Source organism: Cheilinus undulatus, linkage group 12 (assembly GCF_018320785.1).
Source record: "Cheilinus undulatus linkage group 12, ASM1832078v1, whole genome shotgun sequence".
Classification (NCBI taxonomy): domain Eukaryota; kingdom Metazoa; phylum Chordata; class Actinopteri; order Labriformes; family Labridae; genus Cheilinus; species Cheilinus undulatus.
In genome coordinates, this window is record NC_054876.1 from 24441300 (window position 1) to 24465368 (window position 24069).

The window sequence follows — 24069 nt, forward strand, 5'->3', positions numbered from 1 at the left end:
TTTGTTTCACACATCCATCTGGTAAAGCTTCAATTGGAAATGTTTGGGAAAAGGCAGAGGCTTTGAAAAAACAGTGATGAATGGGGTAACGTTCTGTCTGTCACATCTCTACGGGCCAATCAGAGCAACAAAACACGTGACACAGCAGCTATCAAGCTGTGCGTGCGCAGCTACTGAGGAATAAGATGAAACATGGCGACTATTGGAGACATGTAAGTCCTCAACTTTTGTTATTTTTGAGAAGAAGACAACTCACTGCTGTTCGTTGTTCTTCTTTTAACGAAGAAATGTCATGAAGTTCTGATAAAACTGGTGCTTTAGCAGCATCCACGCTAATCTCTTCCTCCATAACTGCACCAGCTCTTGCTGCTGCTTGTTTACATCACGACTCTGCTGCGCCTGAAAGTACTGCCCCTCGTCACTGATTGGTCCTGTCACTTTCTAACCGGGCCAAAACGGTTCAGATGGGAGCTTTGCAAGATGGATTTGCCAGTGAGAAACAAGGAAATGGGCGTATCCATCTGCTTTGCAAGGTTACATTTCCCTCTCATGGCAAAAACACTACACTGCTGTCCATAGATCCAAACAACTTTTATCCTTCTCAAAAATTCATAGACAATTACATTACCATGTCATCATTTTTCATCCCCATATGTTTAATGCCTTTCTCTCAACCTGCATATTTAATAACACAGTGACGGCGTTGAGCGAGGACTCTGTTTTGCTCAAGGACATGAAGGGATCAAACCTGCGACCTTCACTTGCCGTTTATTGTTACCCTAGGTTTGCTGTGAAACACCTCATTAATTTCATCATTACCAAAGTGCCTTAAGAGGATAAGAGAATATTTAATTTACATTTTTATGCATCTAGTTGATCCCTGAGATGTGATGAACAGGTGAGGACTCAGTGTCACTGAATATGACAGATTTCCATCTGCACTCCAGGCTAGATAGCTTGGTTTAAGGTTTTAGTATTAAAAGGCTGCTGCAGAAAGAAAAGAGGAGTGCTTTTTGAAAAGTAGACTTTTTATACTATACGTCATAGCTGACAAGGCTACAATTATTTTCATTATGTGCTTTTACTCTTTAAATTGTAGGAAAATAGTTCAAAATGACTGTAATCATGGTCCCAGTGCCATGATGATGTATCTGAATGACTTGTTTTGTTGCACAGTCTGAACCCAGCAAATATGAACGAGAGAGGGGAACCAGAGATTGTTTTGTGCTTTTTCTTGACAAGTTTGTTTTTGCAGAATATGTTTTGTTAAAGGAAAGGCACAGGTGTACATAAATGATATCAAGAAAAGTGGAGGAATTTAGCTAACTCTGTAGATGCTGTCATGTACTGGACCTGATGTTGTGCATGCTGGTTCACTGTCACTGTGAGGACTTACTGGGGCTCTTGGATAATGCAGAGCCATTCCCGTCGATTTAAGTCCCCTGTGCTTTGGTAGGACATTTCAAATATTGGCTTTAGAAAGATCCATGACTTAAATGTTGATCTAATTGTAAGAACTACATATGCACAATTGTTGTTGTTTCAGCCTCTCAGTAAATTGAGAACCATTGGAATCTCATGTTAATATTATGTTTGCATTTTTAAAGCTCAGTCACAAATTCTTTGTTGGATTGAGGTCTGGGCCCTGACTCAGTCTCTCAGCAACATTCCCCTCATTGTTTTTAAATAATTTCTGTGTAGCTTTGGCTGTATGCTTCGGTTCATTGCTGTAAACTAAATCTTCTCCCAAGCCATAGTTCTCTTGCACACTGAATGAGACTGTCCTCCGCGATTTTCCTAAATTTTTCTGCATCCGTTTTTCCCTCTACCTTTTCAAGCTTTATAGAGCTGGCTGCAGAGAAGCATCCCCACAGCATAATGCTGCCATTGCTGTGCTTCACAGAGGGGATTTGTGGTGATGTGCAGTATTTGGTTTCCTCCAAACATGGCCAAAAAGCACCTTTTTGGTCTCATCAGACCAAAGAACTTTCTTCCACTGGACCACGGTGTCTCCCACATGCCTTTTGGTGAACTCTAGACGAGATTTAATATGAGTTTTCCTCAAATATGGCTTTCTCTTTGCCACTCTCCCATAAAGCTGTGAAGAACCCCGGTAACAGTTGTATGCAGAGTCTCTCCCATCCCAGCTTCAGAATAGGCATATGTGTCTTGGTGGTTTCTCTCACTTTCTCCGTCTTGCACTATCATTTTGTGGTCAGTTTGTCTTGATGGTAGATATAACTGAACTCAGAGGATGTTCAGTTCATTGGAATTTTTTTATTTGGCCCCTGACTTACACTTTTCAATAACCTTTTCTCTGAGTTGCTTGGAGTGTTCTTTTGTCCTTATGGTGTAATGGTAGCCAGGAATATTGTTATACTGGTGAGTGGACCTTCCAGACACTCTATAATCACTTAAGACACATTCACTGCACTCAGGTGATCCCCATTTCACTAACTGTGAGACTACTAACACCAATTAGCTGGACCTCTGTTGAATTAGGTTAGTCACTTAAAGGGTGTGAATATTTACACAGTCATTCATTTACCTTACAGTTTTGTTTAATTCACATTACTTCATAGATATTTGTTTTCAATTTGACATTAAAGAGTTATTTTGGGCCTTTTTGAAAGGAGTAAATACTCTTTAAGGCACAGTATAAACCTCTCTGTGTATGTCCTTGCCAAATTAGCCAGAAGCAAAATGATATGTTTGCTTGCATTAATTTTGCAAATAACAAATAAAAAACTTAAAATGCTGAATTGAAAAAATATATGGATCATAAAATCTGTTGTAAACCTTAAAATATATACGGTTAGATATGCATCCAAGTCCCTTGGATGTTACTGTAACTTTATCTAGTCGGACCATATCCTAAAGATCTAGATTATAGGTTGCTGATTCAAGCATGTATGCCCACACTTTTTCCAGCTCAATGTGACCACTACAGATAGATATGATGTATAGAGGATATGGCTTAAGAACTCAGTTTAATACCCAGGAATTATCCCCTCAGAGTGCCTTCCCCACTTGTCCTGTCCTTCACTGTGAAAATGACATTGAGTCTGGTGGACATGCAATGCTCTAGCCTTTGCAGCAATCCGACCAGTGACCTTCAGGCTTTTTCTTTTTTTTCCCTTTTAGGGCAGGCTTTTTCTCTGCACTGGCTCCCCCTGTCACCAAGTTCATTAATTTCATTAATCAACAAACTCCCCTAAAGGCATCAGAGATTATTACAGCCAAGACAAAGTGTATGTTATATTAGACCTATTCCTGTTTGATAATAATAGCTTCTTTTAAGGCATGTAGCTCGACATGGCAGCTTTACAGTGAAACACAGAGTAATCCATGAAGAGCAGGGACTAAGCTTTCTTTGTGGTTTTAGATGACTTAGATTAAGATGACTTTGAAATAAGGCAGTTTTTGCTTTCTTCAGCAGTTTATTGATTTATGCAGCAGCCTGTCTGCCCACTTGCCTCTCAGTTGTTTGTCTGTCAGTGTGACCACATGTTACAGGAGAGATCCTCCATCTACCCTGTGATATCCATCAGTAGCTCTCTGTCTGCTTTCATGTCTCCTCCTTTATTCCTCACTTTGCCCTCTCTGTCACTCTGTGTTATCGGTTCGTATCAACGACATTTTTCTCCCCTTCTGTCACACCATCCTCACCATTTCCAGACACTTACATATTCTCCTCTTCCTCCTTGAGTGAATGGGAGGAGGTGTCTGCTCCTCTGTATGGCATGTCAAGTTCCAGCATTAGAAGCATGGGTGATGTGTTGCATTGTAACAAGATGTGGTGATATAAAAAGGAGAGAAATCATAAGTCAAGTCAGGGTGGAATAGGCTGTGAAGACACATATTAATTCAGGAAAACTGCTTTTGAACTTTGATGTGGGGCATGGCCATAAATAATTAAAGGCAAGTGTATGCTTGAAAATATCAAAATCAACAAAATTCAGCATCCTCACAGTCAGAGATGGAGAAGACAAGCTGGTGGTATTTTTTTGTATGAAAGATACTGGTAAATATAAATTGTAAGTAGACTGTAGAAACATAATCTGCAGTCTGAGATGAGAAGGCAGGTGGACAGGAACAATCCTACTGGATTTTTTAATAATCTGCTTTGATTGTCTCATAAACCACCATCTGCAGCTGCTGTCTTACTGAAAAGACTCTCAAAAAAACAAAAACAAAAGAACAACGGGCAGGAAAAGTACGATATGCATCAAAATGTGAAGCTTATTTGCCAATGGACTCTTTTTGGACTAAAGAAACATTTTATTATTATATTATTACATTCTTTAATCTTTATTTTTCATTCATTCCATGGAGTTAGAATTTGTAAGAGAGACAAGCCAAATTCCCTGGATAATGTGGCCAAGTGGTTATGTCTGTGTGCCCCATGTGCAGATGCAGAGACTGTTGTCTTTGAAGCAGGTTCAAGTTTGACCTATGGCAACTTTTCCACATCTTGTTCCCAACTCTCATTTACCCACAATCCCACACAATCCATTGTCCTATCACAATATTGGTGTAAAAGCTTTTCTTGGGGGGTGAATAAAACTCTTCAATTCAAAACATTAACAGCTTAAAATGCTTCCAATGAGAACAATGCTCAAATGGAGAGTTTACGTATTTTTTTTTACTATCAATATTTTGTTTCATGAAAATATGCAATGTATTATGTATTATGTGATAAAAACTAGACTTTTTTTTGGTTCAAACAAAACAACATGTAGTTTACTGAAAAATGAATTTTCTGTTACTATCTTTACCAGCTTGTGCCCCGTGTGTCAGCACCCCTGGCACAGATTTAGCTGGTATCATAAGAACAAGGGCATTATCTTGTCATTGTGCAAAATTTCATCAGGCCAGTTGTGTCAGATCTAAGTATGAGTCTAATTCATGCATGGAGGGATCTGTATTTTCCCTGACGACCTCCTGCGGTTTACAGTGGAGATCAGCCAGATTATGAATAATGGAGAAAGGTCAGGCTAGATTTCTAATGGATTTATAAACCACATGGTCTCGCTTGCATCTACAGGGATTTGGAAGTGATTGCTTCTATGACAAAGGGCGGGTCATGTTGTTGCTTCGACTGTCTCTGCTGTGTTGAACCTACAATGATAGTTTTATTGAACATTAGCAATAGGATCAGCTTTGCAGCCCATGCTAGGGTTAATTCCACTAATCTGTGCACTGACCTCATTTCAGGCACCATTAAAGAGCGGTCAGATAATCTATTTCTGATATCAATAAATAATCTGCTGAGAGACTGTTTCAGTGGTATCAGCTCAAATACTAGCTACTTCATTGCTTTATGGGACCTGAAATACAGTGAAAAAAACATATTAAAATATACATAGCACTAGCTTCATCAGGCTGTGTACATCAACAAACACAATTAAGATTTTCTAGTCCAGATCTGATCGTATCTTCCTCTGGATAAGGATTCTGATTCCTGGACTTACAGTTGCAAGAAAAAGTATGTGAACCCTTTGGGATTTCTTGGATTTTTGCATAAATTGGTCATAAAATGTGTTCTGATCTTCATCTAAGTCACAACAATAGACAAACACAGTCTGCTTAAACTAATACCGCACAAAAAATGATGTGTTTTCATGTTTTTATTGAACAAAACATGTAAACATTCACAGTGCAGGGTGGACAAAGTATGTGAACCCCTAGGCTAATGACTGGTTGACCCTCCTTTGGCAGCAATAACCTCAACCAAACATTTCCTGTAGTTGTAGATCAGACCTGCACAACGGTCAGGAGGAATTTTGGACCATTCCTCTTTACAAAACTGTTTCAATTCAGCAATATTATTGGGATGTCTGGTGTGAATCACTCTGTTGAGGTCATGCCACAGCATCTCAATTGGGTTGAGGTCAGGAGTCTGACTGGGCCACTCCAGAAGGTGTATTTTCTTCTGTTGAAGCCATTCTGTTGTTGATTTACTTCTGTGCTTTGGGTTGTTGTCCTGTTGCATCACCCATCCTCTGTTGAGCTTCAGTTTTCCTGCAAAATATCTTGATAATCTTGGGAATTAATTTTTCCGTCAATGACAGCAATCCGTCCAGGCCCTGAGGCAGCAAAGCAGCCCCAAACCATGATGGCCTCTCCACCATATTTCACAGTTGGGATGAGGTTTTGATGTTGGTGTGCTGTGCCTTTTTTTCTTCACACATAGCATTGTGTATTCCTTCTAAACAACTCAATTTTGGTTTCATCTGTCCACAGAATATTTTGCCAGTAGTGCTGTGGAACATCCAGGTGTTCTTTTGCAAACTTCAGATGTGCAGCAATGTTTTTTTTTGGACATATAGTGGCGTCCTCCGTAGTGTCCTCCCATGAACTCCATTCTTGTTTAATGTTTTACTTATTGTAGATTTGTCAACACAAATGTTAGCATATGCCAGAGACTTCTGTAAGTCTTTAGCTGACACTCTAGGACTCTTCTTCACCTCATTGAGTATTCTGTGCTGTGCTCTTGCAATCATCTTTAGAGGACGACGACACCTAGGGAGAGTAGCAACAGTGCTGAACCTTCTTCATTTGTAGACAGTCTGTTTTACTGTGGATACATAAACATCAAGGTTTTTAGAGATACTTTTGTAATCCTTTCCAGCTTCATGCAAGTCAACAATTCTTGATCGTAGGTCTTCTGGGAGCTCTGTTGTGCGAGGCATGGTTCACATCAGGCAATGCTTCTTGGGAACAGCAAATTCAAAACTGGTGTGTGTTTTTTATAGGGCAGGACAACTTTAACCAACATATCCAATCTCATCACATTGATTAGACTCCAGGTTGGCTGACTCCTGGCTCCAATTAGCTCTTGGACAAGTCATTAGCCGAGGGGTTCACATACTTTTTCCACACTGCACTGTAAATGTTTACATAAAAAATATAATTTTTTGTGCAGTATTGGTTTAAGCAGACTGTGTTTGTCTATTGTTGTGACTTAGATGAAGATCAGAACACATTTTATGACCAATTTATGCAGAAATCTAAGAAATCCTGAAGGGTTCACATACCTTTTTTTGCAACTGTAAGTATGGGTTAATACAGTATATTCTCTTTATAGCAGTTTGATTTGAAAATAATGATATGAATATCTTTCAAAAACAGTCTAATAAACCTGCTTGGCTGTTTGCCTTATCATGCTTTTAAGGCGGTATTATTACAGATTCAGATTATTAAAACCAGTAGAAACTCAAAATGAAGAGGTTTCATCCAAAAATGTATTTTCTACCATACTTCAGAATAGGAAAGGACAATGAACTCAACTAGCCTAGTGCTGAAGTTAGCTTAGCATGTCTCTGGGTGCTTTGCTTGTTTTCTGCCAAAGATTTTTCAAAGAACTGAGTGTGGCCAGACGGGAAGATGTGGGGGGCCAGAGCAACACAACACAATTACACAGCTCATGCCTGGCCTTCCTCACTGATATCTGATATCCTATACCAGGTTCCTACATAACTCAAACATTTCCAGGACTGGAATTGGTGTTGGAGCAATTCCAGTGACTATGTTACATACCAAGTTAAAGACAGGACAGATAATTATGTCATATACATTTAGGTTTTACATTCCATTCTGTTGCATATGATAGATTTGGGGATCATAGTAGCTGTTTGGGAAATTTATGGGGTTTAAATGTGACTTAACAGTACCTTTTAGAGGCCAATAACATGTCTATACATCCTTAAATTTTAGTTAAACACTTTTAGTGTATTTATCATAGTTTGTTTTCAGCATCATGCTGTGAAAAGGCTAAACAGATATGTTTAAACAAAGTGTAGTTTGTAAAAAAAATGATAAAAAAGGAGCAGATCTCTTCAGTCATCAGTGACTTAAGTCTTCATGTCATGTTTCAAAGTGTCTGAGTAAAGTTGGGTCTCCACATGCATAAAACAGTCATCTCTCTCAGCATGATTTGAGAGCAGCTTTACAGTAATCCCTCTTCTTAATAAGCCATTTCATGAGCATCACCATTCAGAAAAAGGGTCAGGGTGGGACCATATCAGTCATTCTGCGTCTGTTTCCGCTCCAAAAGGCTGGTCGCTCTGACTTTAAACGCTTCTATTTAATGGAAGGCAGCGTGTAATGTAGGAGATGTAATTTACAAAGGGTGTCAGAAGCAACCCAGGCTGAGCGCCGTGTCCCCCAGTTGACACCGAGTAAACAGTCAGTTAGCTTGCGTGTCCCTGTCCACCCCCACAATGCTGATGGAGACTAATGATCACAACCATGTGTAATTGCTGTGACAGATCATGCAGAGAGCAGTGATTTGGAGATGGTTGGTCTCTGAATTGAGCCAAAAAATTAGAAATATTCACCCAATGTGAGAGATTTTATTCTATTGAACTCACTCAGTGGGATAATTTTGACTTTTCAAAGGCATTTTTTACTGGTTGTGTGGAAAGTGGTTGCACAGGCTAGGCTCAAACATGTACCATATGTATCCTTGCAGCAGCATTTATGACTGCAGAATATAGCATCTTACACCGCTATCCTTCGCACTTGATTTCCATAATTCCAATTAAATGCTTGCTCAGCAGTGTCCAATCAGTGTGTCAAGAAGAAAGTAGAAGGAGACAAATCCTTTTATATGTAAATGTGCTTTACTACACCATTGTCTAGCCTGGCAGGAAAATGAATATTTCACACCTCGAATTACACAGGAGCATTTTTATTGCACCAGTGTTCAAAGTACAAAAAGTTTTCATCTTTTAAGCTCTGTTTTTGGCTGCCGTTACCCCTTGTTCACATTACAGCTTCTTTTAGTTGTTTTACGGTGATTTCAGAAGACATTAGACAGTCTGTTGTTGTTCAAACTGACCAGAACATTTTGGTTTGTCTAGTTTTCACAATAGCAGAGAAAGACGAGATTTTCTCACCCCAGACAACTTCCAAGCTGCTTGCAGATTGTAAAAAAAAAAAAACCATGGATGTGTTTGCCACTTCCTTCTCCTTTACAATGACTCTAGGAAGTTTTTTCCCCTTTTTTCCCAGCCTCTCACAGTGAACAGCTGGAAACATTCAATTTATTCTCACTTTCCCAGATGACTGTGCTGACAATTAGCACAAGTTTGGTTTCAGTAAGGGTGATGATTGATTCATGGCTGGTTTTAAAACAAGATAAACAGCAGTAGAAATTCATTACAATTTCTCTGCATGATAATGTTGTGCATTGTTATGATATGGGAAAAGACACTGATATCACTGTCTACATAACCAATGAATTGATCTCACTCATGTTTAAAAAAATGTCACACATTATTCTGTTGTGAAAATCCTGCATTTACTTTAGAAAAAAAAAGGGCCAGATCGTCCCTAGTTTACTGGTCCTAAATGGTGATCATATACACATTAAATTATACATCATTACATGATATCTAAAATTAGCGACCTGATTTCCCCTTAAGCCAGATACAGTGTGCGATTTTCAACAGATTCGTCACAAATTTTGAGTCGCATGACTCACCTGGAAGTTAGGGCAACCTCCTGTCATTTGTTGTGCGTGCAGTGTGTGTATAATAAATGCTTTTCAATGTGTACGTTTTTTGTTTTTTTTGCTTTGCTTCCCTCCTTACTCACATACACAAACTCTTAATAATGACACTGCCATAGTGTTATGCTCTGAATGAAGGACTCTGGTTATAGTCAGATAATGCTCTACCTCATCCTCCATAAAACACCACCCTGCCAAGTAATTCCATAAGTATGCAACACAACAAATCCATAAAAATATTTGTTACCAACACTTTAATTATTGATTTTTTAAAAATCAGTTTTATTGATTGGTTGTTGTAGCCCTAATAGCAAGAGAGAAAGGGAAAGAGAGAAAATATATGACTATACTTAAACCTTAGGATGTGAGACTTTTTCAAAGGAAAGTCCAGTAACATTCGACACAGTCAGTCCTGAATTCACTCATTCACTGTGAGCAGGTTTTGCATGACCACCAGACCGTACAGTGTGAACACATAAATCGTACACGATGGTCCTGTGTAGAAAATGACTCAGTCATTGTCAAATATTATTAGTCTGGTATCGGTATCGGCAGATATTGGTTTAAAAAGGCATATATTGGTATTGGCAGGTATAGCTGATATTTACATCTGATATTTTGTCTATGTATTTCAGCATATATCAATTGTAAATTTTGTCCATATTACTAATAAATTAGTGTGATTTTAGGCTGAACTAACTGACCTATGTCATTATAGGTCTGTTTCTTTCTTTATCCTCATTCTCTAAACTTTGAAGTGTTTTTAAGGACTAAAGTTTGTTTTCTTGGTAGAGGGTGGGTAAAAATATCGATTAATCGATGCATTGCAATATTTCACCCCTCAATTCAATATCGATTCAGCAAATCCTCTGAATTGATTCACCTCCTGGCCAGTGGGGGTCACTGTGCGTGTGATTCGTGTTGTATGGACAGAGGCTGCACTCGACCAAACAACAACTAACCATAACCATGTTATGTGAGGTTTATCACTATTTCCAAGAGGAAAGACATATTATTAAAGTTTACATGCACTTTACTTTTTCAGTGTTTATACAGAACTGGCATGTTTTTTACTTTTGTACTCCTTATGCACAAATAATTTATTATTGTGCAAATTTTTATTTTCAGATGTTTTATTGGTAAAAAATGTGAGGTGACCTACAACATATGTTCACATGGGCATGAAAATAATTATTAAAAATTGTCAACAGGTCATTTGCGTATTTCTGCTTCTTACTGAATTAGCATCAAAGCATTTAAATCAATATCAAATCGATATCAAACTGAATCGCAACCTAAAGAATCGAAATTGAATTGAATCGTGAGGTTCTTAGCAATACCCAGCCCTATTTTTTGGTCATCCTCAAAACTTAAAGTGTGTCCAAAAGGACTGAAATTTCTTGTCAGAAGAGCATATTTAAATATCTGTATCGATATCGGTATCGGCTAAACTGAATCTGTAAATATCGGCATATCGGATATTGGCAAAAATCCAAAATAGTGCATCGCTAGTTGTCATAGAGTCAGATTGAAAATGCAAAGTGAATTCCTGGCTTTACTTGGTAAACTTGGCCTACCTTTGAGCTTCTTTATCCAGATAATGACTGTGTCTCCCCCTAGTGTTCTGCCCCTGACACTGTAGCTATGTCTGCAGTCATGATGTGTACACCTGCAATACAGAAGACAGGTTCCATTAATGTTTGTGAACTTGTCCTTGCCAGACCCAAAATGTAAGACACCCCCATATCTTCAGGTGATGTTTTGGCCAATGCAGCCACCATTGATCAAGATTACTCTGCATTTTACAACCAAACATTAAAGTTATTTCAGACAAAAGCTTCTATTAGAAGAATACAATAATATGAGGTCAATTAATATTGGCCTAACCTTACTCTATCATAACTTTATTTGTTAAAACAAGCCTTATGCATTAATCTCACACAACAGGACAAATGTCATCTGTATAACAGGAGGTGATAATCTTTTAGGATTAGAAGGAGAGCTTGTGTGACCTGAAACAAATTAGAAGGAGCCTTTTCAAGATCTGAACTTTAACTTTCAAGACATTTAATTAAATGAGGCGGGATCTTATGGCACTTTTTTATCCGGATTAATTCCAGTGTAAAACTGATGAGATGTTCAGGGAGGCCTTTCATTGATATTCCATTTCATACTTTTTGTGCGCAGTCCACAGAACAAAACATTAAAGTAGGCCTTTTATACTGAAAAATACCTTTAAAAGAAACAATACACATAAGAGGTAAGGCAGGTTTAAATGAAAGAATTAATGATGGTTGAGGTATTTTGGTTGGTGTCTATGCTTAAAACCAAGAATTCTTTGCACAGAGTAAAACTATAATAAAGACAGTGAACATTTTAACCGAGATGCAACTCACTTAGCACGAAATGACCCCAGCAAAATCTGCAGTTCCTCAAATGGCCTCTAGGGCCCTGCTGTAAAGTTAATTCAGTCCCAAGAAGTGTGTTTAAATAGTAATTTTTACAATAGAAATAGACATGTTTACAGCCTGATTCATAATGTTTTGATCCCTTTAGCCTCTCTCTTTACTTGTCAAACCTGCACATGGACTTTATAATCCACAATGGTTATATTTGGGTTAGATAGAAGGATAGATTTCCCATAAGAGGTCGTGTAAGCCACTGGGTGACTGGTTGGCAGGGCTAGCTTTCTGCTAGGTGTCACCTCAGCTTATTGAATCACTGAACCTGACCTTTTAACTTTCCACCCTTTGTCCAAATATAGTCACTTCAAGCTCCAAATACAACAAACAAGACAGGGAAAATCAGCTCAGTGCTTCAGAGCTGAAGCTAAAAATCCAATAAATGAAGTCACAGAGGTAACATTAACGCCTTTTCTGCCTTCTATTGTCATAACTTATTTATGATTTATAGAGGATTTATAAAGAATTTATATGATTTATCACAAAAGAGACAAAGCGCAAGGAAAGGAGTATACAGCAGAGTAGTAAATAGAAACTACTGTCATTTGTTCTTGTCCCATAATTATCCATGGACAGAGTCACAACCTGGGTAATTCATTTCAACAGTAACCCCTCTCAGCACCTTATATCAAGGAGCTGTTGACCTCAGGAAACAGCGTCTCACTACACAATTTATTATCAGGACACACACAGTCCTATGCTTACGTTTATCCTTCTCGCTGTCGAACCCTAACCTCGTCCCACACACTGTAAACCAGCCACACTGTAGCCCTAGCACACATATTGACACTGACAGATTTTTTTTTCCTCCTTCAGGTGACCATCCTGATCATCCTGGCCCTGGCCTTTCTCGCCTGCATCGTGTTCCTGGTGGTTTATAAAGCCTTCACCTACGACCATGCCTGCCCAGATGGATTCATTTATAAGGTGAGACCCGTGACTGACCTGCATGCCAATTTATAGAGTTTCAACACGCCTTTACTCTGCCTAGGGAAGGTCGTGTGGTGAGTATGAAGCTGAGGGTGCAGTAAGTAGGTTAACATCCAAAGATGGAGAAGCATCAAATCTAATGAATGTTTTTTTTACTGTTGTCTTTTCACAGTGCCATGAAAGAATATTTGGCCGCTTTCTGATTCCTGATGTTTTTGCATTTTATCACACTTAAATGTTCGGATCATCAAACCAATTTTTATATTTCAAAGCCCAGAACTAAATCCAATTGATATGCTGTGATGTGACCTTAAACGGGCAGTTCATGCTGGAAAACCCTCCAGTATGGCTGAGTTAAAACAATTCTGCAAAGAAGAGTGGGCCAAATTTCCTCCACAGCGATGCGAAAGACTCATCACCAGTTATCACAATTGATTTCAGTTATTGCTGCCAAGGGTAGCACAACCAGTTATTAGGTTCAGGGGGCAATTACATTTTCACTTAGGGCTAGTTAGGTTTGGATTTTTTCCCCCTCTTAAAAAATTGAAAAAATATTCAGACACTACATTTTGTATTTATTTGGGGTGTCTTTGTGAAATATTGAAATTGGTTTGATGATCCGAAACATTTAAGTGTGTTAAATATGCAAAAAACTCAGGAATCAGAAAGAGAGCAAATACTTTGTCACGGCACTGTTATTATGTTGCCCTCATTTTTGTTGAGCTGTAAACTTTTATAAATTTAGGGCAAGATGCCATCACTATTTGTAGCATTACCAAAACCCTTTTCATTAGAAACACCAATTCCATTTACCCTTTAGGTTTTTTGGCCAAATTTGGCCGCTACTTCAAAAACAATTATTGGCAGCTCAAAGAATATCTGGTACCTTTTCTTTCATGAATATTAGCAGTTATAAAAACAGTCTGAATTGATAAGTGTATCAGTCCATGGAGCTCTAGATCAGTGAAAATATAACACAATTTGGTTGATGCACCATGTTTACAATCACATTCTGTTTACAGAGGCTTACAGAGACTTGTTATCATAGCTTACCCTGTATCCCCTGGCTCAGTGTCTTCAAACTAGTGAGACTGCTGTTGACCACAAATTAAATACAGCAGGAGCTTGCTAGATTGCTTGGTATGTTGCATAAAGCATTGCTGATGTGCCTTACAGTAACAGTTTTCTCCCTCAAAATAGACTTGAGCTTGTATAGCTCTTTTCTAGTCCTCTGCAACTCAGAGTGCATTTGATACAGCAGGTCACACTTACCCATTCACTCCATATTCACACACTGATGGTGAAAAATATGAAGTAGTGTTGATTAGTATTATGGCATTCCCATTCATATGCATTAATACAAAATAACGTTTCCAAATGTCTGTCTATCTGTATGCTTTGAAAAAGTGATTTAATATAATGACAGCACATAAATCTCATCTACTGAGATGGAAGAGCTCTTTTTTTTTTTTTTCTAAGTCACTAGCACTAGCAAGCATCACAAACAGACCTGAATATTTAACTTTTTCTCAGCCATGACTCAGCAAAGTCTTTGGTCATTATAATATCCACAGCCAGCATTGATATTGTGACTTAAAGGGGACATATTTTACCCTTTTAAGACAAGTTTATATTGGTCTCAGAGGTCCCCAAAACATGCCTGTGAAGTTTGTTGCTGAAAAAAACTCTAGTATTGGATTTTTGCATGTCTAAAAACCCCGCTGTTGCAGGCCTGCTCAGAACAAGCTGTTTCTGTGTCTTTAAATGTGCTGGGCTGTCTGACCCCACCCCCGACTCTGCTCCTCCCAGGAAATGGATGTGGCTTAATTAATGTGGCTGTCCCGATACTCCTCTAAGCTGGCAGCTGAGAGGAGTATCAGGAGAGGAGGGTGGAACAAATGAACCTGGGGGTGGTGCTAACTCCCCACATGACATCATGAGGGGAAAATCTGATGGATTTTTCTGGTACTTGATAGGGTTGTGGACAGGCCAGGGGTGCATATTTTTGTTAGAAAAGCCTGAAAAAGTGATTTTTGAATAACATGTCCCCTTTAATCAATACATATGAGTCAGATTAAATCAAACAGAAAGCATTTCACCGAGCTGACTATCAATACAAAAACAAAAAATACAAGAACAGAAGGTCCAGACTGAGTGGAGAAACACTGTCTCAACAACATGCAAACTAAATATTCCAGTAGGAGAAATTATGAAAGAAGAAAACAGAAATGTCAGACATGCTCATGAGTGTTGTGAGCGACTAACAGTCTTGTAGTGTGTCATTATCAATGATGTGTCCAAAAGGCCCCCACAGCCACAACTCGACAAGACTAGCATGTCAGATTTTTTCTTGAATCATTAACTAGTTTGACAACCTGCCCTGACGTCAACATTTATCCTTACGCCTACCAGCAAGAGAGCATTTGCTCTAATATTTAAATCATTATTTACCAGAGTGGCTAATGAGGCTAATCCATGTGTTCTCTTGATAAATCGGGGCAAGCCCATAGTCATTTCTTGTTTTGTTTTTTTTTGTTTTCTTCTTTTCAGAGCAAAAGGCTGCTAGCTTCACATTGAGCTCTTCTATTGTAGCTATGGTTAAGAAGATTTCACCCGCCTCTATATGTGGACAGTGGTGATGATGGCATACAATGAGTGCTCGAAATCACACTTGCAGTGTGGCCAGTCTGCCAGCCAAGACTGGACAAGATTTTTGTTGCATGGTCTGAGATGGTGCCTTCATAAGAGAAAATAACATCATGTAGACTAAGCTGGCCTCAATATTCTCATGTGAAGCAGACACACAAAGCTCTCACAGTGTTTTCCAAGATCTCCTTTAGTAGTTAAACTGGCTTTATTTCATGTATCTTGAGGGAATAAATCTCTTGTTTTAACTGTAAGGATTTCATAATGCCAATGAAGTGAGAAGTAGATAAGGGCAAAGATTCATGTAAAAAGACACTTTTGTATTTGTTCCCCAAACAAAAAATCAAAGGGAGTGAACTAAATTGGAGCATGTGAAGAAGACTTCATAAATACAATAGCTGTATATTTATTATACATGCATATTGTGCATATTTGTACAGGAGGCTTGCTGTTTGGCCCTTTCATAAATAAGAAATTCAAAGACACGCATGCTATTTTAGAATTATCTTGTTTCACCTATTTTTCTCAGTTTTATAAGGCAAAAAGTTATTGGTATTCCAATTTGCATAAAATTGAATTGAACAGAATTGAATCAAATGTAACCAATTTATTCTGTATTGCAAAAAACTGTCAGCGAATATTAGCCTTTGGATTGAGAGAAAGGACAGATTCACACCCTAAAGTTAGATTCAGTTTCATTTTAAAAATTAAAGACTGTTCATGACTGTTAAAGACTGTATGATTTTATAACATCTCTCCCCCTTATACATTTCTCATTTTTCCTCTAAACTAATTTCCCCACCGTGTGTCACAACCCTCATTTTCTCTGTTCTTCTTTACGTTTTATATCAAATAAATAACTAAGATAAGTTAATTTTTCATTTAGCTGTTGCTTAAAAATGTTTGCCTGCCTCTCTTTGTCCTGTTGGCTTGTGGAGTTTTTATCATGTTTATATCTGTTTATCGTCAATGTTGAGCTATAATATGTCCTGCATATGATCCCTCTGATAGCTCTTAATGCTGCCCAGTTTGTTTTCTTCTAAGCACTATATTGAAATATTACCTAAAACATATCAATTTGATTACATTTGATTGTACTGAGCTCCACCAGCATATGAGAGAGCGACACTGGAAGCATACTGTGCACATGCAGTAAGTGCAGATATGCCATGGGCTGAATGGAGCTTTCAGGCAAGAGGAGTGAGTGCAGGGAAACAGTATGTGTTCCTCCTCAAATTGTTCAAAGCTTTCTCTCTTCTGCTGACCTCAGCTACACTTTTGACATGTTAGCCTTTGTGTGGCTGTACCATCATTGTTTGTTTCGCTGTGCTTACAGCACGAAATAGCTCATACTTGTGTGCCTAAAATTGGCACAAAATCAGTTTTATTTGAAAGGACCAGCAGGTCTCCATTCAAAGTCTAGCAGGCTGAAAATTGGTCAATTCCGGTCACCTACAGATCGATCAGTGCACCTTTACTTTTCTCACATTTACTCCTGAAAGTTTCAATAATATTTCAGGTCTGCCTGCCCCTAAGTTTCCTGTGTTGCTCTTTTATGCATTTCTTTGCATAGCAAGAGATTGTCCATGCCAAACAGGGAATTTTGGAGGCAAGACATAAAGTCCAAAATGATGCAGTAAAATTAAATTGTAATGTTCACAATATAGCCTTTCCAAGATTATCATAGTCTTACACACCGATGACAGTTTTTACCTTTATATTATACCATGATTTTGGGGAATACTCGATTCTGATTGGCTCTGGAAATTCCATTGGTGTCCTTTAACTTTTGATATGTGGACACCGTTCGAAATTCACAAGTAGTTCCGGTCAAAAAATCATTACACTGTTCCAAATAAATGCGCAGCAGTTGTTAGCCATTACTCCGTTAGGAGTGACCATAGCAACCTGAGACAATCATATTTTCTGAGAAGGGAGCACAGCGCTGCCAGCCTAAGGAGCCTTCAGACAAGCATCAACCATCACTTAACGACATAAACGACAGAAGATTCAAATAACATAAACAAAAGAAAAGCATTTATTTCTTTGTAGAGCCAAAAGAAATGCTCCTGATAAACCGGCATGATAATATCTGATAAATATTGACGTGTCTGACAGACAATCAGCACCTGCAGGGCGTGGACAGCTCCGTTTCACGTCCGTGACCTCGTAGTGCAGAAGGAGGAATTATTCTCTTTATTTAAACAGCTGGTCTACTAAAACCAAACTTTTTATCAGAGGACTGTTCATGTTAACGTAAAGGTCTGATCACAGATTACTCTCAGTCTCACTCGTCTTCTTGTCTTTTCATTGATAAATCCGTTCAGAAAGTGCGCTGAGCGGACTTTTTTTTTTTTTTTGTTCCATTGTGACTGATGATTGGACACCTCGTCTGCATTAACCCTTACATAATGCACTAGACATATTCAGAGAATTAAAAAAAGAGAGGGCATACTGGAAAGCAGAACCTGCTTTTTTTTTTTTTTTTTTTTTTTTTACATGTGTTGAGATCAAACAAGCCATGGAAGTTGCACCTGGAGAATTTTCATGTATACCTCCTGCTCTGTTCGCACTTCAGCCCACCGTGACCTCTAGTTAAGTTTTCCCCAGGGGACTTGCAGAATTTTTTGTTTTTTTATATTTCAGGAGTTTTGTGTACTTAAGAAGGATAGATCTCATGATGTAGGATCCCTCAGTCCATTCTATCAAGCTCACTTTATGAAAGATAATCAAAGAAGATCACAATAATAATAATAATAATAATAATATCTTGAATTTATATAGCGCCTTTCAAGAAACCCAAGGACGCTTTACAGGAACACATATACATGGACAAGCTATGTGAGGGGTAGGATGAGTGTAAGGGGTGGTTTAGTGAAGACTGTAGGCTGTGGTGAACAGGTGGTGCTTGAGACGTTTTTTTGAAAATGTCCAGAGATGGAGCGCTACAAATGTCTGCAGGAAGAGTGTTCCAGAGGGTGGGAGCTGCAGCGCTGAAGGCTCTGTCTCCATAGGTTCGGAGTTTGGTTTTGGGCATGGAAAGTAGGCTGGTGTCTGAAGATCGAAGGAGGAGATCAGAAAGGTACTGGGGAGCCAGAGCATGGAGAGATTTGTATGTGAGGACTTTGTAGTCACAGTGTGGTCAGCTGTAATTAATCAGTCATATCAGTGGTTTTGTGACTGCCAGAGTAATCAGGTGTCATTTTATTCTTTTCTCTTTTAACACATAAGCTAAAGTAAAACACCCAAAGTGCTCACGTTTTAAGTGAAAATTAGACCTATCTCCATTTTTACAATAATCACTGCAATTTATAGTCAGTCATTTCTGACCCATATGGCTGAGATTTAAACGCTCATCTTTCCTCATGTAACAATGTGCTGTCCTGATACATTCACTATTAGTTGAGTCTGTAAAGTTAAGCAGCTTGTTCCTGCTTCCTCTCCTGTCCCCTGTGCTGATCATAGTTTTCCCCTGCAATGCACTTTTAAGTTTCACACAAGTTTGAGAGGTCACCTTGAAAGTCCGTGTCTCAGGACAAATCTGTCTTTGAGGTGGAATAAATCTAGTTTCAGGCCCACAGCCTCTGCAGGGGCTCTGACTGCAGAGGTATTTTTAGAAGTGTCACATGCACGTTCACCTGGTGTACAAGTGTTAATAGAAGAATTTGAATGTTCAGTCAAACAATATGGCACACTCATTACACTGCACACAAAAGATCAGATTCGCAAATGGATGGACTACTTTCGTGGCTGCTAAACTTGTGCAAACCAGAGGAGAAAAGCAAATTTACACAAACTGCACAGCTAAAGAAAAAGCGTCCTGGGTGTTCCCATTCCATTTGCATATCTGTGAATTGGGAATGCTAAAAAAATGTCAAAAAATGCCTTCTTCCTATGCAAATAAGACACTACAAATCAGGGCTTGACATGAACTTTTTTGCTGACAAGCCACAGTGGCTAGTGGTTTTGCAAACTTACTAGCCACTCGGTTTTCCCACTAACCACAATTTTGGTGTTTGGAAACTATGAGCTATATGCCGAATTTGGTACAAAGGGTATGATATGACACACATGCTTTACCTTCCCTCGTCAATATTATCAATATCAGCTCTCCTCTTAATAAAGCACTTCTCCCTACACAGCACACTACAGAGATATGTGTCATACTTCACTGTTAGAGACAGTCATCTAAGAGTCAAGACTCTTAGATTTTTATTTTCTTTAAAGGATATTAAGTTTATGCTAATATTAAATACTGTTAATTGGCTGTTTTGTAGAAAAAACTACAGCAGATTACAACATTTCTAATTTTCACTCTGACAAATCTCCACCAGAGAATGTTGATTGTCAAACCTCCTGTCCTCCGCTCTATTCTCCTTTAAACTGTATGGTGAAAATGTCTTCATATGTGTTTCTAAAATTAATCAAAATATCTGTTTCAATAATAGATGACATATATTTGGTGCATGAAGCTCACATTTGGAGAACCTTAAACAACTGTAATGTCTGATGCTTAATATTAGAAACAAAAAAATCACTGTTTAGTTGGATTCTCTTTGACTCCTAAGTGATCAGTTAGTGACTTTTATGCTTCTGTCTCTGTTTCTCACTGTCTCAGTTAACTGATTCAAATTTTCAGAGTTTCTCCGTCTTTTATATCCGTTAATTATTATATGGCGAATCAAAATACAAACGTATCAAAGGTTTTAATAATGTTTTGATTACGCGCACATTTGCGGATCACCCTCAACAAAGAAAAATATAAATGGAGTATTAATCGAACAATATTCAGACACACTGCCTGCCCTGGCTCGCACGAGTGACAGAGACACACAGCTGGAGCACACACACAAACAGCATGGACGTGGACAGAGAGGCACTTTAAAGCAGAAGGAGAAAGTTCAGGTCTGAGTTTATCCTCAACATTCTGAAACATTTTCCCTAAACAGGAAGAAACCTTCAGTGTGCATTACCATGCATTACCATACCATGACACACTGCACATGCTTGTGTGTCAGTAAATGTGTGTGAGTGTCGCGTTTGTGTGTGTCATACAGCATCAAAGCCCTTGGCGCTGTGTAAAAACGCACAAATAGATGAAGAGACCAGCCACTTTCCAGTTATTTTGGAGGGAAGTTTGAGCCTTTATGTGCCAAAGGCCTCTCTGTAACAAGCCTAAATCATACTGGCTAACAGACAAGCACGGTCAGAGTGAAGCATTAGTTATGACACTGATAAATTCCACCCGCCATCGTGGCTAGTTAGAGTCACGCTGCTACCTGCCATGGCCAAAATCCACCCCCATTTGGCTAGTTGGCCAGTGTAAATGTCAAGCCCTGCTACAAATTTCATCTAAACTATAAAAAAACAGCGCTAATTGCCACTGGGAGTCACAGTAGTACTATCTAAAGCCATTGAGACCTGTGTATTAAATAGGCATGATTTCTCTCACCCTGACTCTCACGCTCTCCACTTACCAAAATGCTGCTGTGTGCTGTAAATCATTTGATTTATCTCTAACTATCTGTCTCGTTTAAAGCTTCTTAATAACGCCTGACAGGGGGGTTTATATCAGGTTGTGATGAATGAGTCAGGTCTGAATGAGATGCTGAAAAGGTGCTGAAAGGTATGGTGTATCATGGTGAGGTGACTTTCAGCACCACAGACAGCTCCACATTCATGAACACATTTAGGACTACAGTTTGTTCTCCAGATGTGAGTCTTTGGCATCGGTTTTTACTTTTCATGTGTGTGTTTTCGCTGTTTAATTTTTTAGAGAGTGCAGAAACTTTGCTGTTCCACTGCTTGGAAAAAAAGTTTTAGCTCCCACCAGCATAGACATCAGTTGGTGCCTGTTTCATTATCTCTCTGTCAGAGTGAGATTTCTTAACATGAGTTTGGATGCATGTCTCTGAATTCATCAGTAAGGACTCTGAGTTGTCTTTCTAAAACAATTTTAGTTTTCTGACTCTGCCATTGTTGTGTCACTGTGATCTTGGTGCAAAGCCACTCGTTCACCACATGGCTGGTGGCAATCGCAGGCGCAATTTGTGCTCAACTGCCAAACTTTGTGAGCATGTTAGCATCAGCATATAATTAGTGTAAATTCGTTTGTGGATAGGGGCTAAAATGGGGCGGATTGTGAATGCTAATTCTGCACTAATCATGGAGCTATTAACAGGTGCATTCTAGTCTCTGTGGATCAGGTCCAAATTTTTTAATATACACTCAAGCATATGGTGTACAGATTGAAAATGTGCTCAGTATTATGGCCTGTCTATCTCTACATAGAACTGTTGATAATAGAAACAGCTTTGTCTGTTTCCTCCTGTGCCCTCCTATAAAAGGTAATACAGAAAATAATATGGAAAAAAATATCCCTGTCCTTTCAAAGTTTGTAGGACATCATGTGTCATTAAGTTAATATGTTTCTGTGTCTTTAAAATCTCTTCAGGTGTTTTATGTGTTTCAAGTGTTCTTTTGTATGTTTTGGTGCACTTTACAATGTTTGGATGTGCTTTTCTGCATTTCTATGTAACTCAATATAAATGTATTTGATATCTTTACTAAATACTGCTAATTAGGCTACTTGTTTACTCAGGTTCCATTTAATGTTGAGTTCTCAATTAATTTAAAGGCTTATTTAAAAGTATTATTACATATTTAATTACTACATTTTTATCACAAAGTTACCAGTTCCTTTGCAAACAGGAACGTGGATCACTCTAACTAACCTCGACCAGATTTGGTCCCCATCACCTAAGACCACCTACATCCTAGAATGTATAGCTCTTACTGGTAAATGCTGATGAAAAGGCCTATGAATGCAAGAAGCTGTGCTATGCAGAACTGGCAGCAAGAGGCAAAGCTGCAGGGATGGAGTGCCGAAGAGTTCCCCATTGAGTGTAGAAGGCTTGTGGCCTTGTCTTCCATCAGGTTGCTGAGGGAACAGATGAGCATTGTGGCAGACTGTCAAAGTAACCACAGAAGCGGCTGAAAAAGGCGGCCAGTGGATATGGCTGAGGGTGCATTTACACATGAGCCGTCTGAGCCATTTGAAATGAACTGTGCTTTGTCAGATGGTTGGTTGGCTGTAGTGAATGCTTGAATGAACTCTGGTGCTTTTGAAAATGTGAATCTTGGTTTCCTTTCAAGGGCACCAGAGCTCAGTTCCTCCTTGAGAGTGCAGTCTGAACCAAACAAGGGAAGTGAACAACCAGGTATTAAAAAAACAAAAAAGAGAAGAAGTTTAATATTGGATGCCAGTGACTAAAAATGATTCGGACGTCCTTGCAGGTTAGCCTTGACATGACTGATTATGTTTACATATTCCATTGGTGGATATGCCAGTTTAACCTGACTCAACCTAAATGCAGCTTTATCTCCATCTTAGATCAACACACTGCCGAACAGCAACATGCTATGAGATATAATTTCATGCTGTACCATTGTGTATTTCTGGTGAAGATACCACGTGTGATTGGGTGTCAAATCTGCTTGTGGTCCTGCATCTGCTAGTGATGTTACACAGTATGATTGGCTGAACATTGGTATGCTGACTCGCACATTGTGATTGGCTGTATTTCAGAGTTTTTACTGTAGTTTTTTTTGTGGTGTTTTTTTACAGGTACATGTCTAATATCACTTGCAGATAGAGGACCATGAGCTCATCTGGTTCTCACACCCAGTCATATTGCAGCATCAGGTCAGGTGACGCCTGTAACCGAAGCTACAACCTCAAGTAATTACAGGCGGCTGTACTAGTTACCCTGCTTTAGTGTGCTTGACAAAGTATAGTGTTAAAACTAACTGGACCAAATGAAAAATGCAACACTTTTGCAGCAACTTCACCCCTAAATTGCATTGGATTGAGTCCAACAAACTTTATATGTGAAAGCAGCTGCTGGGCTATTAAAACAACAGCTTAATGCAACCAAACCCAGTCCTAAAGCACTTTTCAGCAGCATATAGGCACAGGATCCAAGCTCAAGTCTGATCACCCTCAGGCTGGCTGCCTCTGGGGAGAGTGTCTGGTGTTAAAAGGCCAAAACACTCATCAGTGCAGAGGTACACTGCTGACAATGTGTCCCCTCCTACCTGTTTTCAAGACTGCCAACTCAACCTCAGAGGGATGGGTAACATTGCAGCCTGTGTTCTGCTGATTTTGCAGTTTGGCTGTTTCCAGCTGACTGGCACAAATCCCAAGAGGACACTGACTGCAAGAACTGTATAATTATTTAAGATGAATATGATATTGTTGGCACATACACATTATGCTAAATACTATGCATAACAGCAGATATGTTTTGAAAGATCTCAATAAAAAATCAAACAATAAAATCAATTGAAATTAAACATGTTTCCCAATTATCCCAGAGCCAATCACAGCTCTTTCTCCCAGCACAGCAGTGTTTTAATATGATGTACTCCTCACTAATCCCTGCTTGCATTAATGCTGATGCACCATGCTGCTGCTGCTGCAGCTAGCAAAGCTTAATCACCTCCACCCCAGCC

At 38.9% G+C, this 24069-nt stretch overlaps 1 protein-coding gene across 1 annotated transcript in view; it reads left to right on the top strand.

Moving 5' to 3' along the window:
* The window catches only part of nsg2 (neuronal vesicle trafficking associated 2), a 75148-nt gene that overhangs the window by 49335 nt on the left and 1744 nt on the right, over nucleotides 1-24069 (top strand). Inside the window, exon 4 of the mRNA XM_041800759.1 lies at nucleotides 12796-12906. Within this exon, the coding sequence (XP_041656693.1) occupies nucleotides 12796-12906 (111 nt within the window). The remainder of the gene's footprint in view (nucleotides 1-12795; nucleotides 12907-24069) is intronic.